The following is a 20618-nucleotide window of genomic DNA, read 5'->3' on the forward strand; positions in this document are numbered from 1 at the left end:
AGCCTTGAGCTGAAGAGCTGAGGGACAGTGCCCAGGCCCAGAGTTCAGGCCCCTCGACTGGATCCAAAAAAACAAACAAACAAACAAAAAATACTATGTAAAACTGATTCTTTTTACTTGCCCTTTTCCTTTATTTTTCATAGGGTTTCCCCCTTCTTGTCTTTATATTTGAATTTGGTAGCCTATGGACTATATAAACTTTAATGTGATTAGGGCAAAGAAGAGGAATCAAAAATTTTTGAGATAGAGGACAACGGGTGAACCAATGCCACAAAATTCCTCACAAGACAATATGTTGGAAATGGCATTTCCAACAAGGGCGGTGGAGTTTTGAAGTAGAATAAAGTGTAAGAAAAATGAGGGCTAAGGTAACACGTGACAAGAAAACGAGTCACTGCCGTACATACGTAATTATAATCACTCTGCACACTCAGGTTTTCCTGAGTCTACAGATTCTAAACTATCCTTCCCAAATTAATGTTGAATTCATTCTTGCTCACAATTTCTGAATAAAAACCAAGAAACACATGCAATTATACAATAGGTGCACAAATAAGCCCATACAAAGAAACCCTCCCATTTCAACATGAATAATAAATATGAGCCACATTCTCACATCTTTAACTTCCTCATCTGTACCCAAAAGATTCAACTCTATGTCTTGCATAGGAGTCTTAACAACAATTTTTACAAAGTGGATCTTCCTAAAATATCCTTCAAAAATTATTCCATTTTGCATGAGGAATGTTTTGGACCACAGTGCCAAGTCTACTATAAGTATGTGGAGGCATATATATGTGGGGAAAATTACCCACAAATTGAATATGAACATAGTCATGAAATATGGTTCCATAAAAGTGTTTTTATTACACTTTACAGATACAGTCCACTCTTTCTTGGAACATTTTAGAATGCCAATGTTGCATATCCTCATGCCGTAAAAAACAAAACAAAAACACATTTTTAGCACAAAATCATGCTATCTTCACAAACTGCACTTTGCCCCCTCAAAAGAATAAGTTTTGAATGGTATTTTGTGTACACATACATTATCTGTTCTTTTCTGCCACATATTTGGAAAGAACTCCCAGAATCCTTGTTTAGATGAGATTATACTTGGAAATCAATGAGATGGATGAGAAGCTTTATAGTAAGAATTATACTTCAGAATGTTGATTGAAAAATCCCTTTGAAATTTTAATGGCCATTTTATATGGGAATACATATTTGGTATAAGATTTTTATAAGAGGACTAATACCATTACAGTTTTTATGTATTCATTATACCAATATATCCAATTATATCAATATATGAAATGGAAGATGATATTCACAGGCAAACGTAAGAACAATGAATAATGAATTATGATTTGTTCTCTATTGGGAAACAAATGTAGATTTTGATGTAATTATTGGAGTTTCTATATTCCAACATTACCATGTCTATGTGGATAGTGACATGGTGAATTCCAATAAGGACATAAACACCCGGCTTTGCGTCTGTATTCAAGATAAAGGTGAATAGAGATTGAATTGGTAGTAGAAGTTAAAATGAATTCATTTGGTTGAGTGAGCATCACAATATATTAATAAATGTAAAATGTAAATGAAACAATGAGAAATGGTTTGAACTCATGGTTTGTTCATAGAATGTTTCCTGCAAAGAAATAGAAAAATATTATTTTACTTTCTGTGGAGAACACTAGAATATATATATTTGTACTTTGCATATAAACAAGAACTTCACTTGCAGTTCGAGAGATATTCAAAAACTAATGAGAGCACATCATCAGCTATTTTCAAAAAATTTCTTGCTTACTTCCACGTCCCTTTCCATTGAAATTTGATCGTTGTATACAAGCCTCACATATTACACTTGGACACTCTCTGCCTCAACACATTGAAACTTCATTGCACATTTGAAATATGACGCTAGCCAATCTGATACTTCAGCGATTATTTTCCAGTTCTTCAAAATTTACTCTGTCACCCATTCAGGCTCAGCCATATCTTGGCACAGTTTCTGAACGAGATTTCTTGTAATATAACCATGGATGTATCATGCATCCAGAAAAATAGGAAGAAAATCCATAGTGGTTTTACTATATAATGTTATTGCAATGAACTTACCACTCAATTTCAATATTTGTGAATGGATGCATAAAAACAAACCACAAAGAGGGATTGTTTTATGAGATCTATCCTACCAAAAGATACATGCTTTATGGTAGGTTAGTAAAATATGAAGGGATACAATACAAATACCTTCAGGTACAGTTACAAGACATATTCTATGCCTCAAACAAATAAACGGCTTTTCCATTTTTTGTGTGGACAAAACAAATGCTATTGTGAAGTCACAATGACATTTTGGAGTGGTATCAGGTAAATATATCCAGCAGTTCAGAAAAATAATTAGCCTTTAAGACAAATATGCATGTCACCTTTCAGTATGAAGACTGAAACATTGGACTTTAAAATGAACATAGAAAATTTCCATTAACTAAGGGTAACCTTCCTACATTAACACTGCTTTCTCAAATATGTATGGTTATGAGAATTATATATATGCCAGGGACATACCAACGTTTGGAAAATATCACTTGGATCGAGCTTAGGGATCAATCGAAGACACATGAAAAAATCCATGATAACCTGTTATTAATTTTTGTCATGACTGAGCAAAATCAAGAATTGAAGGCAGGAAAAATACCCTCACTTTTCAATTACACAAAACATAGTAATGTGCCCAGCATCGACTTATAGGTGTTGAAACAGAGTAGGAAAAAATGTACACCATTTTAGTTTGCACACACACAGACACAAAATTTGCATCTACAAATGGACAGGTAAAAGAAATATCTGATTACAGACATAAATCAGCTCACACACACATATAAATATATATAAATATACATATATATTTGCATATATATATATGTGTGTGTGTGTGTGTGTGTGTGTGTGTGTGTGTGTGTGTGTGTGTGTGTGTGTGTGTGTGTGTGTGAGCCTATAATGGCAAAGCTAGGGTTGTATAAATCTTGAAGAGACAAATCAACAAGTAGCCTGGTCTCCTACACTGTCACAGATTCTCATGAATTTTCAGGTTCTTTACTCTTATCTACTGTTTAGATCCAGAGAAATTATAATTCCATAAGTAAGACATTTTTGCATAAGGGAAGAGAATTAGTAATCCCATTGGGTCAAATTATGTGTTCTAATAACCAATGAAGTAAGGAAATATCACTGCCCCATTAAACATTACTCTAAAATTCATAGAGAAAATACATGATATTATGAGTAGGGAGTGAATAAAATCTAACTGGCTCTTATGTGGAAGGAAAAACTTCAGAGATTTTGGAAATACCAGGGAGTATGGGACATTGTTGATGCATATTACATTACATTCCTGTCTTTGGTTATTGTTCTTGTTGGTCATTGGGATTGAACTTTGGGCTTGGGCATGGTCCCTGAGCTCTTCAGAGCTCAAATGTTCTACCACTTGAGCTAGAGAGACACTCCCAGTTTTTAGATGGTTAATTGTTGATGAGAGTTTGACAAATATTCCTGAGATCTGATCCTCAGATTTCAGCCTCTTATAGGTCCCTAAGCAACCTGTAACAGGTTTCTTTTCTCTGTTATCCAGAGTGCGCTGAAGATTTTTGAGCGTCTTTGTTCCCAATATTCATGCACACGGCAGGTCTATGAGTAACCATGGTTTTCCTTAAGGAGAATGCTCTCTATACTATCGAATTCGAAGGAATTAATTCCATAAATGAATCTGAAAAAAAATCTTTCACTTCATTAATCTATAATTACATCCTTATGTGTCAGACACGTGAGATGCAAGAATTAACATTATCACCTGGCCTGGCTCAAGTGTGGTTTTCTACCTCAGAATTGTTTCCCAAGACATATTCATTTTCCTCTGCATGACAGAGGATGAGAAACACCCTAACACAAAGAATCAATATATTCTGTTGATCAAACACTAAATTAATAGGTTCAGTTTGTAAACAGGATGAGCTTTAGACCTCGCTATAATCTTCATGAATTAGCAAATTATCATCAGATAAAAGGGTGAATTTATCTATTACTATTACTCATCCTCAGCAAAATCTTTACCATATAAACTGCCAATTCATCCTTCACATAATATTATAATATGTTTGACATACAACAGACAATTGAAGACAAATACTTAGTATGCTTACTACCTTTCCACAGGAAGAATATATGAGGCCTGACTGTGGTGACAGGCTCACATAAATTCTCCTTGGTCTTACGTTGAATGCGTTTTTTTTTTAAATTTTTCTAGACTGATCAGATGAGAAAATTCTTAACATTATCAATACATCTAGAATCTTTTGTCTCAGTTATAAAAAGAAAGAGGTCTCATATCGGCAAGCAAGACTAATTACATGATTCAAAATTAAATAAAGGCTCATGAAGAATTCCAAGAAAAGCCAATTACTCTTCACTTTTTAATGTGTTTGCCATCTTACCATGTCAGAGAGCCTTGATGTTTTCAAATTCCAGAAAATCAAAAATATAATCTATTTTGTGACTCTAGAAGGACAAGTTCATTCTAGCAATTAAAATTCTTTCAACAATGTCATAACTACTCACAAAGAGATAGCATAACTTTTGTAGTTGCACAGCTAATTTTGAATTTCCAATCTATACCATACCAATGTATATTTATACTTCATACAGGAATGTGAAAGATTAAATCCATGTATGAGTTGCTGCTAAAATATACTTCTAAATACATTTTATTAATACGTATCTTTGCAAAATGCAAATTGTAAATCATCTCAAGAATCTCCTCAAATATTTTATACTAATTTGTGGAGAAAATTTAAATCAGATAGACATTCGTATAATATTCTTTAATGAATTTCAGAAGGAAGACATGGTAACCCACCCGTAAGTCTGTACATTTATCAATTACCAGTGGAAGATACTTCCATTTACACTATCATAATTGATGTGATGAGTGAATCCTGAATTCATGAAAATGGTTATAAAAAGGTTGGCCCAACATAATACTGTTATGTATGGCTTCCCGGATTTAAATTGATTATAACAGAATGAGAAGAACATTCAGATAAGCTAATTCTGATTTAAAGTAATTTGGGTGATTACAATCTTATTGGTCCTAGTGAAACTATACTTGACTTTTGCCACCAATTACAGAGAGCAATCCAAACTTCATTTGTAGTGAGCACAATATATGGGTATATGGAACAGAGTTTGTTATTCATTTATTCATTTATCCTATTTCTTTACTTTGAATTTTATCAGAAAATAGGACATCACAAGAAAATTATTTTCTTTACCTGTTGTTGCCAGATGATTTGCTTGTGCCCCAAACAAAACTTGGGCTAGGATCTTCCAAGGATTCTGCCAAAGGGAGAATTACATACTTGATCGAGGTGCTAGCTTAGATTGGCTCTAACATTATACATCGATAAAGAAAAACAGCAAGGTTGATGGCCTTAAGAGCCTTCCAAGAAACTTTTAGCTGGATAATAAAGGTTGAAAAGAATGAATCCTTAGCCATGTGCAAAAACATATCATTTAAATGTTTGACATGGTTTTTAATCAGTTAAGAATGCATATTATCATATATGTTATTGATATTAGCATACAAGACAATCCAAGTTGAACAAAGATTTTTAATTTCACTCCTAAAGGAAGAAAGCATACAACAGCACAAAGTAAGTTGAGATTCAATAATGGAAATTACAGAAAGTTCAACAAGCTTTTTACCTTTATCCCAGTCTTCCTCAGAGGAAACATATTGCCATGTACTTTCAGAACTCTTGTATTGTTTCTCGTTCCATATGATGTTATCTACAAACAAAGAGATAACTAACATCACAGAAGTATACAGGTGCAAAGGGCCTACATTGAGTTGGATTGTGTTTTATTATCAGGCTTACCTACATCATCTTCAAGAGAAGTTTTGTCCATACAAGTTGCAATATGTTCAGTGAGTTGATCTCGTGGTACCAGGTGGCGAGCATTAAAGGGACAAGTAGCCAATTTGGCAGCAATATCAGGATGATTCTGTATGACAAAAGTTTAAATATGAAGAAACATATTCAAATTTTCTCTTTTTAGATTACTCTGTGCAGGATATCAACCACGGGCTTGACAACACAGTATAGGTACTGTGCTAGTACTTCCTTTTTTAATACACATTTTTTATTGTAAAGTTATTTTACACAGGGATTACAGTTATATGAATAAGGTAATGAGTTCATTTCCTATAGGCAGTGTTACTCCCTCCTGTGTTTTTCCCCTAAGACCTCTTACCTCCCCATCTACCCAACTCCTTCCTTCTACTGCTACTTGCCACGCACCAATTTGTAAAGTTCATTTTCAACATAGTGTCTCATATATTTCATTGTTAAAATAGATCAACCTGTATGCCAAAGCAGTATGGAGTTCCTCAAAAGACTCCACATAAAGCTCCTGTATTACCCAACAATCCCACTTTTGTGCATTTACCCAAATGATCACTTACAAGACCAGACCAAAACTACCACCATTATTTTCCATAGCTAAGGTTTGGAACAACCCCAGAAGCTCCTCAGTAGATGAATGCATTATGTAATTGTAGCCCCTCTGTACAGTATGTTCTCAAATAAAATAAAATTAAATTAAAAAAAAGAAAATAAAAAAAAGAAAATGTGGTGAATATATACAAAATGGAATTGTATACCTCCATCAGAAAGAATGATATTGCTCAATATTTTGGAAATGGAAAGACTTAGAAAATATTATATTGATTGAAGTAAGCCAGGCCCAAAGAAACATAGGTCCATTGTTTCCCTTATTTCGAATAACTAGTGTATATTTAGGACAAGCAGAAATGTTCAAAAGCGATGTACATAGGATCATAAAAAATGAACTTTACAATTAAAAAGGAGGGTTAAGGCAAGGGTGGTGTGTAGTTGCGGAGGTGGAAAGCAGGGGATGGTATTGGTAAAATAAAGTCGGAGGCAAAACTGCTCGATGACACCATCAGAAAAATGAAATGCCCTTGTTAGGAAATGGAAAGACAAAAAAATTATATTAAGTGAGTAAGACAGGCCCCAAGAAGGATAAGTCCCATAGTTTCTTTTTTCTAATAAATAGTATATGTCTGAGACAAGCAGAAAAGTTCAGAGAAGATGATAAGAGAAATGAACCCCAAGATAACTACAGAAGTGTTTTTTTTTCTGTCCTGCTATTGTTGTAATATATTTGTAAGGTACTGCATGATTTTTTTTCTTTTTGTGTACCTACCCTCCACCCCCCGTTATAACCTCTGTATGTCAGAAGACCTGAGGAAGATGGTGGAAGAGAAGCTGGAGGATAAACAAGTTCTCACACAGAAAGCAGTTTTAGTGTTCCAGTGACCAGTCCTAGGCTACAGAATCACACCTATTGTGCCATCACAGTACAGAGAGTTTGGCCAGAGAGGGAAAGTCCAGCCAGGAGACAGATCTGAGCACTTGCTGGTAGCTGCAGCTGCAGTGGCTGCGGTGGAGATGGTGGCCGTGGCCATCATACCAATAGACAAGTTCTGGAATATGGGCACCAGATGCTTTGGGCCAGTGGATTCTACTCACCACCAGTAAGAACCGAAAAGGAGCAGAAATCTTCATCCTGAAGATCACAGACCAAGGACTGCACAGGAACCAAGAGTCTCGCATGAAGACAACCATGACATCATATTCACTTCTCTCAGAGAACCTGTGAGAAGGCTGTCACTCCCCCCCACACCAGAGATCTCCATCTTTGATACTGACAAAGGCCTTGCCAAGCAGCTAGCTCCAACTCAGATCTTATAAGAATACAAAAACTGCCATTTAGCAAGTCCCAGGAACCGATCTGTCCTGCCCAGCTCATTTCCCCTCAAATGAAAATCAGCCTGCCCAGGCAGAGGGTGCTTCACTCCCAGAAGACTGTCTTTCTTCACTGGGTAAACAGAAACAGATTCTGCAGTCCCAACAACAGCCTAGCAAACAACTGAAACTCAGTAAACATAAACCATGAAAATGGCTCCAGGTTTGGCTCTGTGAGTTTTTCAGGAGCTAGCCCCTCAGGGAAAAGCTACTGATTGCTGAAAAGTCTCAACCCTACCTAGAACCTGGCCATATCATATCAACTCCACGTTAGAGGAAACAGCCATCTCCCTTTTGTGTGGTACTCAAAGCAGATCTCCCTCTCTCTGAACAAGCTTGGGGAAAGAATAAAAAAAATCCTGGACAATGCAGAGCATTTTTTTGCCTGCTCTAACAAACTAACTTAAGAAACCAATCAAACAGCAGGAAAAACAAACACCAGAAGCAGACCAGTGACTCCACTAGGAGCCTGGTTACGGACACAGGGAGATACAAGATCTTCCTCCCACTCAAAAAAAATCACAGAACTGTTTTTTCTACCATGTTTTATTTTTATTTTTTAAAAAATGTTTTCTATTATTTTTTCTCTCATAATTTGTATTTTAGCTGTATATGTGTGATTGTGGGCTTTTTTTTTTGTAATCTCTTTTTATATTTTGGACCTTTTTTTTCCTTTTTATTTCTTCTTTTCTCTTTCTTTTTTACATAACATAATTGCTTATTCCCAGACATATACATGTTCTGTTTAACATGAGCTATATATCTGTCATCGATTATTAGACCTTATCCCCCATCGTGTACATACTTAATCGAGAAATCTATTACTCAATTCACAACCTCTTAAGCTTAACTTTTTAATAGTAGTGTTTAACTCTTTACACCTATATAACTTTCACATACTCCAATTTTAAGAATTTTTATTTTTTAGTTACTCATGTTCCTTTTCATTTCTCCCGTCCTCTCATCCTATTCTTTTTTTCTATCAATATCATTACTTTATACTTACATAATTTGAACTGTATTATTTCTTAAATATAAATTTTTGTTTTTCCATTTTTCTTTTTTTTTTTTAAATCTCGCTGCTCTCACTCTGTCCAATCCATTTCCCCACTGAGATTAGGATTCCTTTAACCTCACTCTCCTTTTACCTCTCCACTTCCCTCTAATTGTATTTTTCCCCACAATTATCCCTAAACCTAATAATTTCTGGTTTGCTGAATCTCTCTTTGGTCTTCTTAGTTCTTTAGTCCATAGTTGTTTGATGTTGAATAGATTGTATCTCTTGAACTAGATTGTATCTGCAGCCATTTTGACTGTGCAACTACAGGACTTTGGAAGATGCTTGCCTTAAAATAGTGCTCTGCAAGAAAATTGTTACTTTCATACAAAATGGGCAGAAAAATCGCTAAACCCCCCAAAAAATGGCAATTCCGGGTATCTCAAATCCCACTCATGATAATCAGCTGACAAAACAGTTAATGAATAATACAGAGGAGAGATCCCCAAAAGCTCTACAATCACTGCCATAAATGTGGTGAATGAAAAGACTGAAAACCTGCAAAGGACTCGGTAAGATAAGGAGCAAGAGGAAGCAAACCAGGAATTACTACAGGAATCTCCAGAGTGTTAGAAAGCCACTCAAAGTTTAACACAGGAATTGCATGAGCAGGCTGGGAACAGTCAAATAATAATACAGGAATTATATGAGCAGGCTGAGAACAGTCAAAGAGAAAGGAATGGCATGGACAGTTGAGAACATCAAAGAGAAAGACAGGAATTGTGTGAGCAGGCTGAGGACACCCAAAGAGAAACACAGTAAGTGTGAGCTTGAGAAAGCTAATCAAAGAGTAATACAGGAATTGGATTAGCAGGATGAGAATAGACAAAGATCAGTAGAGGCATTCATGGAATCCATAAACAAACAACTGAAGGATTGCAGGCAGACTACAAAGGGAACACTAAATGAAGCTCGACAGGATGAATGTAAGTCCAAGAAAACCATAACCAATCAACTAAGTGTTTTGAGTATAAACAGTGTCCCCAAATTAAGAAAGTAAAGAAGTTCATACAGGATCGAAAATTTAACTGCAACAGAGAATTGGAAGCCACCAAAATCGACCAATTAGAAGAAAAGTCAATATAAACAGAGTAGAAAAACTGGACAGTAGGTTACACCATGCAGAAGAATGAATCTCAGGGATTGAAGACAGCCTAGATAACAGAGAGAAAAACACACAACTAACCAAGACGAATCCAAGAAACATGATAGATCTATTCCATATTTGGAAGACACCACCAGAAGATTTAATCTAAGGACAATAGGTGTAGAGGAACACCTAGAGACAGAAGTTAATGGTCTAAGAAATTTGTTTAACAGGATCCTAGCAGAGAACTTCCCTAACATGCAAAAAGATAGGCCTATTTAGATACAAGAAACTTAGAACCCCAAATAGACCAGACCAGAACAGGATATCCCACTGTCACATTATAATCTGCACAGACCAAGGAGACCAAGGAGAAAATTTAGACCAAGGAGAAAATCCTTGAAGATATCAAGGAGAAAAGATAAATCACCCATAAAGGGACCCAATTAGAATAACCTCAGCTTTCTCAGCAGAGACAATTAAACCAAGAGGAGCCTGGAATTATGTATTCCATGCCCTAAAATTAAAGATCTAACAACCAAGAATACTGTACCCAGTCAAACTCTCCTTCATAACCAAAGGTCAATTAAAAATCTCCCATAGCAAAGAAAAAGTGAAACAATAGATCTCAACCAAACCATCCCTACAAAAGATACTTAAAGATGTACTACCCATAGAAAACCAACAAGACCAAAATGAAGTCTAAAGAAACTGCACCCAAACTGAGAATCCAAGAACAATAAGAAGAACCCAATTATTGCAGCCCCCGAGAAGGTGGAAAATTTGGCAGGAACTACCAAACACCTTTTAGTCCTAACTCTCAATATCAATGGACTTAACTCTCCAATTAAGGGACATAAACTAAGTAGTTGAATTAAAGAAAATTATTTATTTATTTTTGCTAGTCCTGGGGCTTGAACTCAGAGTCCAGGCACTGTTCCTGAGCTGTTTTGCTAAAGGTTATCTCTCTACCGTTTGAGCCACAGCACGATTTCTGGCATTTACAGGTAGGTGGTACTGAAGAATTGAACCCAGGGCTTCATGCATTCTAGGCAAGTACTTCACCACATAGCCACAGTGCCAGGAGTAGTTGAATTAAAAAGCAGGAATCTTGTATCTGTTGCCTTCAGGAGTCACACCTTGCCCATAAGTCCAAACATATTTTGAAAGTGAAAGGCTGGAATAAAATCTACCAAGCAAAGAGCCCCCATTAACAGGTGGAAATTTCAATACTTATATCGATAAAATAGATTTCAAATTAAAATTAGTGAGGAACAATAAAGAAGGTTCTACATACTAATTAAGAGATCTCTCCTTCAGGAGGATATTAACATTCTAAATATCTATTCGTCAAATAACAGAGCACCAAATTTATCCAAGAAACACTACTTTCCCTCAAGTCTCATATAGATCCAAAGACATTAATTCCTGGGGACTTTAACACAGCACTATCCCATCTATCATCTATCTATCTATCTATCTATCTATCTATCTATCTATCTATCTATCTATCTATCTATCTATCTATCTATCTATCTATCTATCTATCTATCTATCTATATCTATCTATCTATCTATCTATCTATCTATATCTATCTATCTATCTATCTATCTATCTATCTATCTATCTATCTATCTGTCTGTCTGTCTATCTATCTATCCTATCTATATCAACTTGGCAAAAACTCAACAGAGAAACTGCCAATCTAAAGAACTGCATAGATCAACTAAATTTAAAAGGTATCTACTGAATATTTCACCCACCAGCACTAGAATTCACATTTTTCTCAAGCACATGGTGCTTTTTCAAAAACAGACTCCATTTTAGGTCACAAAGCAAACTTCTCCAGATTCAGAAACACTGAAATTATGCCCTGCATTCTCTCAGACCACAAGAACTCAACACCAAAAGCCACCAAAGAAAGTCCGGTAATACATGGGGGCTGAACAACACACTCTTGAACCACCGGTGGCTCATGGAAGAGATTAGAAAGGAAATTCAAATGTTCATGTTTATAGCTCTGAGTTCTTACATCAACAAATTGGAGAGATCTAAACCCAATAATTGAATGAGACATATGAAACTCCTTGAAAAAGAGCAGAAAGATAAACCCCAATACAGTAGATAGAAAAAACTTAAATCAGAATTAAATGAATTAGAATCCAAAAAAAACCCCAAAACAAAACAATAGAAACACTCCATAAAACAATCAGTTTGTTCTTCGGAAAAAATTAACAAAACTGACAGACCGTTTGCAAATCTCAGAAAAAGAAGATAACACACCTAAATAAATAAACTCAGAGTTGAGAATGGAAATATCACCACAGAAACAATCACGTTTCAGAACATTATAAGGGAAAACTTCTCAAACTGTTATGCTACTATCTTTGAGAACTTGGCAAAAATGGACATTCTCCTAGCAAATATCGACATACTGGAACTAAAACAACATGAGTTAAAACATGTTAACCTGCCCATATCAAGCACTGAAATAGAAACAGCAATAAGAGACCTCCCATGTAGGAAAATCCCAGGTCTGAATAGATTTCCAGCAGAATTCTACAAGGCCTTCAAAGGACTATTTACACCAATACTCCTCCAATTCTTCAATGAATTTGGAAGGGAATGTACACTACCAAACTCTTTCTATGAAGCCATCATAAACCTCATCTCAAAACCAGGCAGGAACTCATCAAAGAAAGAGAACTAGGGACCCATTTCTTTGATGAATATCGATGCAAAATTTCTCAACAAAATTTTGGTCAATCAACTTCAACAATTCATCCAAAAATCATACACGATGATCAATCAGCATTCATTTCAGGAATACTTAGCTGGTTCAATATATGCCAATCAATTAATATAATTCATCACATAAAATAGACCAAGGATAAGGATAGTTATCTCAATAGATCCACAAATAGCATTTGACCAGATCCAACACACCTTTATAATGAAGGCTCTGGAAATCTAGGAATCCATGGAACATTCCTCAAAACAATAAAGGCTCATTATTGTTCTCAATGGTGAAAAATTAAAGCCATTTCTTCTAACTTCAGGAAGGAGACAAGGATGCCCACTCTCTCCACTTTTCTTCAATTTAATGCTAGAATGACTAACTATAGCAATAAAACAAGATGCAAATACTAAGGGGATCCAAATTGGATAAAATGAAGTAAAACTCTCCTTCTTTGCAGAAGACATGATCTTGTATTTTGAGAAATCACATGGACTCCACTCCCAAATTACTTGAGCTGATTCAAACTTTGGCAAAGTAGCAGGTTATAAAATTAAACTTTAAAATCAATGACTTTTCTGTATGGCAACAATGAGAAGAGAGCAGCTGAAATAAGGAAAGCAACTCCATTCTTAGTAGCCACACAAAAAATAAAATATCTAGGAATTAACCAAAGAAGTGAAAGAAATCTATGATGAAAACATTAAAAATCTGAAAGAGAAAATCAAAATAGATCTTAGAATGGGGAAAATCCTCCCATGTTCCTGGATTGGAAGGATCAACATCGTGGAAATGGGAATACTTCCCAAACCTACCTATAAATTCAATGGGATAGCTATCAATATTCCAGCCTCATTCTTTAAGGAATTAGAAGAAATAATCCAATATTTTATATGGAACAATAAGAAACCATGAATAGCAAAAACAATTCTTAACAGAACAGTGCTGGAGGAATATCAATAACAAATTTGAAACTCTACTACAAAGCCATCGTAGTCAAAACAGCTTGATAGTGACACAAAAAGAGGACCAATGGAATCGAATTGAATACCCAAAAACCACAGACCAATTGCCACAGAATCTTTGATAAGGGACCTAAAAAACTGAAATGGAAGGATAGCTTTTTCAGTAAATGGTTCTGGCAAAATTGGCTAATCACCTGTAGAAAACTAAAGCTAGACCCTTATATATCACCCTGCAACAGAATCAACTCCAAATGGATTAATGACCTTGGAGTAAAAGCAGACACCCTGCGAACATTACAGGATGTAATAAGAGAAACCTTTGGTCACCTTGGCCCAGGCCGAAATTTTTTTAATAGAGACTCAGAAACACAAGAATTCAAAGAAAGTTTGGACAAATGGGGTTGCATGAAGCTGCACTGTTCTGCAAGGCAAAGGACATACAAAGCAAGATCAATAGAAAGCCCAAGCATTGGGAAAAGATCTTCACTAAGAGTCTCATATATATAATATACTTGAAACTGTAAAAATGAAATCCCACAACAAATAATCCTCAAAGAAACAACTGCCAATTAAGTAAGTGCACTAAAGACTGAAAAAGAAACTTCTCTGAAGGAAAAAAATAATGGCAAATAGACACATGAAGATATGCTCAACCTCTCTAGCCATAAAAGAAATGCAAATCAAAAAAACATTGAGATTCCTCCTCACCCCAGACTCCACCCAGAGTTCCCCTATGACCCAGCAATCCCACTTTTGGGCATTTACCCACATGTTCACAAAAGAGACCATACTAAAACTACAAGTACAACTATGTTCATTGCAGCATTATTTACCATAACTAAGATATGGAACCCACCCAGATGCTCCTCAGTAGATGAATGGATCAAAAAAAATGTAGTATATATACACAATGGAATTCTATGCCTCCATCATAAAGAATGGCATGGCCCCATTTGTTAGCAAATGGAAAGACTTGGAAAAAATTACATTAAGTGAAGTATGCCAGGCCCAAAGAAACATAGGTCTCATAGTTTCCTTTATTACCAATAACTGGTATATATCTGGGACAAGCAGCAAAGGTCAGATAAGATGATAAATTGAAATGAACCCAAGATAGTGACATAGGTGTTTTTTTTTCTTCCTTGCTCTTGTTTCTAGCATATTTATAAGGGACCATGGGATTTTTGTTTTTGTTTTGTATGTCCCTCCCCCATGGCATAACCCCTGTTTGCACTGTATTTGGTGTTAGTATGATTTAGGGAGGGGAAGGGAAATAACAAAATGTTTAAATAGGGATACAAATCGATCTATTGCAACAATGAGATGTACAAGACGTTATTTTGAAAAACGAACTTTACAATTTAAGCAGAGGTGAGGATTGGGGTAAGGGAGTGTAGTTGAAGAGTTGGGAGGGACAGGATGGTAGGGGAAAAACAAAGGACGAGGCAACAATTTTGGACAAAAATACACTCATTAATTGTAATCCCTCTGTACATGTTTTCACAGTAAAATTTATTTTAAAAGTACACTATGTCAAAAATGAACATTATAATTTAAGCAGTGTGGGAGGGGAATGTAGTTCTCGAGACGGGGGTAGGGATGGCAGGGGAAAGTCAAAGGAGGAGGCAAAAATGCTTGATAAGAATAGTACTCATTATCTTCCTCCTGTAACTGTAACCACTGTACAGTATTTTATAATAAAAACCTTATTTAAAAAGATGTTAAATGAAATAAACAATAAGATAGGGATACAAGTGTTTTTTTGTTTTTGTTTTTCATTCTTGTTATAATTTTTAAGGTATTTGTTATGAACAATGTGATTTTTTTCCTTTGGTGTGTTCCTCCCCCTGGTCTAACCCCTGTGTTCACTGCATTTGATTCTAGTGCACTGCATCATGTATATACATTTATCTAATTTGGGGAGGGGAAGGAAAAAAAACGAGTGCATCCTTTTGCACAGGCTAGACTTCTACAATTTTCACCATAGCACTTCTTCTATTCTCATTTGATCGGGGAGATAAGAAGGTTTATGACTCTCCTGCCTGGGATGGCATTAAAAAATGATACAGTGATATCAAACTTTCACGTTAATAGTATTTCTTTCATGAGGAAACTGTGCCAAGATCCATAAATTGTATATGGAAGTTTAGAAGCGTACATATGTGCTCAATTTTGGCCTATGTTTACTCAAATATAGGTTATTTATATGCAATTTACAAATGCATAGATAAAGTGATTCACAATATATTTGAAAATATCCAAAATGGAGGGTCATCACATGTGTCTTCTTTGCAAACAAAATAGCAGAAACTATGCCTCTCCTACAGCTCTGGAACTTATTGTAGCATTTCATATTAAGAAATTTTTGGTGAAAAGAAATTTTGTAATAAATACCCTCAATATAGAAAAGAGACACAATGCATCTCCCATGATTTGTTGATAACCATGGCATGAAAAGTACAGTATACAAACTGAATTCTAGGCCATATGATAATACAGTGGGTGTTTTAATGAAATAATGTTTAAGAATACCATTAATTTACATTTTGGCCATTAGGCAATGGGGAGGAAAAGGCAACCACCTCTAATGTTTGTGAAATATGGCACACACGGTTTGACATAATTGCCCACACAAAAGATCTTGCCTTTGTTCTGCTTTGAATAGGGATCTAGAAATACGTCTCTAGAAATAAACAAGTTGGACTATGATTGTCTTCCTTTCCATTACATGCTGCAGAGATTTCAGAAGAAATACAAAAATCTCACTATGACATTTATGCCCACAGTCTCTCTCATATTTTCTCATACATTTCCCACAATTTATTATAAAAATACTCAAATTTATCCATGAACTAAAGAAATTATGTAATATCAACATGTTCCAATGAAACATTACCTCTTTACATTTCACAAGATGGTATGGGAACCTGCATGATCTGATTTTGTGATTTTTATCATAGGGACACTGCAATAACCTCTCAGGATCCACCGATTCCTCTGAAAGAGAACAAATACCTCGGGAAAATCAATATATTGGGGAACATGCAAGTCTTCAATGTTGTTTCCATTATTAACTCTATCTTAATCTGGAATACCTATTTGGGGAATTCAAAATATGACAAAGAGTATCACTCTTGAATTTAACTTCTGATGTACTGTCAGTTCCTATTAGATAGTTCTTAATTTTTTTATGAAAAATATTTATTCTAGTTATTGATTCTATAATTTATTCTAAGTATTGATTGGAATCAAATGGAACTCTTAGCTTGTTTTATCTTCTGAAATCATACATCCATTGAGCATCCCTGATTTATTTGCTGTCTTACATTTACATCTAGAATGTGCAAATATTTTACATTCTTTTTCACCTTTCAATCTAGCACATCAAAATTCAAAGTTATAATTATCAAAATGTCTAAAGTTTCAGATTCAATCAGGACGAATCCTACTATCCTATTCTCTCAGTTCCTGTCAATATACTTTCTGTGATTCCAAACAAGAAAAAAAAATAATTCCCCCAAATAAATGCGTAAACATTTTTACCTTTTTCCATTGTGACAGTCAGATAAATATCAGCAAGTCCTGAGGATGAGAAAAATTCTCTGAGAGAAAACATGACTAAATACTTCAAAACCACAAGTATTAAATGTTGGGATTTTGTCAGCGATATGAGAAACTGGGTACAACCTATTCATCTCTAATAATTTTTGTTGCTAGACACACTTGAAATATATTGATATCTGTCTACTTCACAAAACATGGTCACTTATAACAAGCTATAGAAATGTGTAACTTTTTTGGCGGGGGGGAGGGGGGGAACGAGATGAAGGCGGGGGATGTCCTGACATGGGGCCTGTACTCTGGGTCTGGGCGCTGTCCCTCAGCTCTACAGCTCAAGGCTAGCGCTCTACCACTTGAACTACAGCGCCACTTCCAGCTTTTTTCTTTCTTTTTGTACATGTGGTGCTGAGGAATCGAAGCCAGGGCCTTAATGCATGCAAGGCAAGCACTCTACCACTAAACCACCTTCTCAGCCCCAGAAATGTGTAACTTTTGAACTCAAAAAAGTTCATATTTTTCAGGCATTTTTCTTCATTATACCAAAACGGAGGTGATGCATCATGACAACTTTTAAGCGAATGTGGAAAAGGTTTTCTAAATTATTGATGTCTGAATTAACAAATTCCATATTCCATCTTTCAAATATCTAATACCTATTGAAAATATGCACTTATATAGATATAGATATATCGTTATTCCTATTCAGATTGTAAGATCAGTATGGACTATTATTCAGATAACTGCTTCTTAGAGAGGTTACGTATCACAAAGCAAAGAAATCATTGAGACACGTTAGAGTCAAAGTTAGAGATGGGTGCTGTCGTTCAAGAGGTAGTAAATTTCTGGAGTACAGTGTCTAGTGGCCATGAAGCAGAGCCAGAAGACATTAAACCTCTGATTACTTTGACGCACATAAAAGTGACGGGAATAAAAGTAAATTTCAAATTCCCAGAATGAAAATAGGTATTTTCTGAAGTCTAAGGAAGTAAAGAATTTTCATTATTTTACCAATGAAACAATACTGCCTCATTAGAGAAAATTATAAGAACTACATTTGGGATGTCAGCGAGAAATGTCCCAGTCACATACGTGAGGGAAAATGATAATTTACATGTCTAAGAGGTAAAAGTAGGAAAAAAGGGCAAGGGACTATTACCTGTCTCCTTCAGTTAACTGGATTCACCAATCAAGTCAGGATCTCTTCCCCTCACGACAGACGATGTCCTACTCGTAGGTTTTCCACAGCAACAGCTACTTCTGTATAATGACTTCTCTGCATGGGGCCACCGCTATTGTGATGTAGCTCATAAATCTCACTTCCGTTTAACCAACTGACGGAACTCAGCCATACTTCCGCATATGACAACGGAAGTGCTGACTTCCGGCTTGAACCCGGAAGACAAAGTCCCATTTCTTTTTGGTATGCTTTGTGGACTCCAATTCAGTTTAATAGAAATGTGTAAGTATTCAGTAGAGCAATAATGTGAATGTATGTGTCAGACTTTTGATCTACACATCAACTACTGGTTCTATGTAAATTGTTCTGCCTAGACATCTGTACACTTACTATGGTCTATATAGCCACAATAAGTCATTCTTTCCGTATTATTTTTTCCTTGTTTAGTTTCTTTACTCCTCAATATTCTTATTAGCGACAGTTTCACAAAAAGACCCCTTCTAGAACTCAATCACCATCTGCCAAAAACGTTCTTTAGCCTTCCTTGTAGATATGATTGACTTTTGTACATATTGTTTAATTCACATTTTTTATTAAAGTTCATGAACAGTAAGAGTAATGTACTCTAGGATTTCTCAAAACAAATAGTCACAAATATTAAATGAAAACAGCAAGAGAGAAACAGGTTCCCAGATGAATTTCTTCATGTATATGTATTTTTACTTATACAAATATTCATGTTACTAAATACCATAAAGTAAACATATAAAAGCTATACAAAAGTACTTTCTATGTGTAGCTTTAGGAGTGCTTTTGCATTATTTAATCACCAATAACATAAACTACATGCAAATTTCCTGCATTATAACTTTCGATTATAGAATTTGCAACTCAAGAATCTATGCAGAAGTTTATGTAGGATACATGAAATTCAGTTAGATTTTAATAAAATATGAAGTTATTATGCCACATTTTGGAAAGATGGATTGAAGTGTTTCTAATATATAAAAGGTGGTACATAATATATGTCACATTCTTAGTATTATGTAGATTTCATATCATTATTTTTCATTAACAAAAGGTAACCTTATTTAAAAGTATGCCAAAGATGTTATAATTATGAAGACAGGATGTTTTTGGTCTACAAATTTGTCTGTTTTGAATAGCTGTTTTATGAATCCCGAGGAACTGAAGCATTTCAGTATTTGTATCAGTAGGAAAATATAATATGGTTTAAGATAATCGAAACAAGGCCTGGCACTGGTGACTCACACCTGTAATCCTAGCTATTCAAGAGGCTGAGATGTGAAGATCTCAGACCAAGGCCAGCCCCTGCAGGAAAGTCTGTGAGACTCTTATCTCCATTAAAACACTAGAAGACCAGAAGTGGTGCTGTGGCTCAAGTGGTAGAGTGCTTGCCTTAAGCTGTGGAGCTCAAAGACCATGCCCAAGCAAATAATTCAAGCCCTTTGACCAACCAAAACAAAAATAAATAAATAAATAATTTAAACAAACCAACATGGGAGAGAAGAAATAAAAGACCATGATTTGTCATTAAATGGAGGATTTGGAAACATCTCTAAGTAAAATAAAAAACATGGACACACTTGGTACAGATAAAATAAAGGATGGTGTGGCAGTGCTTGATATCTTTTGAAGTTAATCAGACACACCCAAACAAAGCAGGAAACCTATCTGAAGTAGATAGGAATGATTCCCATCAAAAGGCTTCTCAAAAGTAATGATGAAGTTTTGTAAGGTTTATCATGTGTGTGTGTTCTTCACGCTTGGGGTATGACAAACAGTGTTCCTATAAGAATCATTATCTTAGCACTCTAAGGAAATCTTGTGCTTCTGTCAATTGAATCAAACTCTAAGACATTATCCCTCTTCTTCATAGGCATGAATGAACTACAATACATTTTAATTTTATAAAATTGTATTAAAATTCAGTAACTTTGATTTCTACATGGAATTCTTCCTGTTATTTGCCACCACACCCTGATGCTCATTGGCATACTTTCTGTTAAGCCAGCAGTGTTTTCTCTGCCTTCCATATGTTACGGTAGGCTATTATACACAAGACACTTTGATTAAAAACATGTTCAAGTACAAGTAATAGAAATAAATTT

General features: G+C 35.3%; 1 protein-coding gene across 1 annotated transcript; it reads right to left on the minus strand.

Annotated features, from left to right (window-relative positions):
* Nucleotides 1-880: 880 nt before the first annotated feature.
* Nucleotides 881-18620, minus strand: LOC138838543 (gametocyte-specific factor 1-like). Its single transcript, XM_070037976.1, has 7 exons — nt 18466-18620; nt 17292-17330; nt 16645-16745; nt 5949-6075; nt 5776-5859; nt 5343-5406; nt 881-1657 (listed from the first exon to the last, which is right to left on the minus strand). The coding sequence occupies exons 2-7, from the start codon at nt 17299-17301 to the stop codon at nt 1633-1635; spliced, it is 411 nt and encodes a 136-aa protein (XP_069894077.1). The 5' UTR covers nt 17302-17330; nt 18466-18620; the 3' UTR covers nt 881-1632.
* Between the last annotated feature and the right edge of the window lie 1998 nt (nt 18621-20618).

This window comes from Dipodomys merriami, unplaced genomic scaffold, assembly GCF_024711535.1.
Source record: "Dipodomys merriami isolate MVZ:Mamm:240054 unplaced genomic scaffold, mDipMer1.0.p SCAF_2816, whole genome shotgun sequence".
Lineage (NCBI taxonomy): Eukaryota > Metazoa > Chordata > Mammalia > Rodentia > Heteromyidae > Dipodomys > Dipodomys merriami.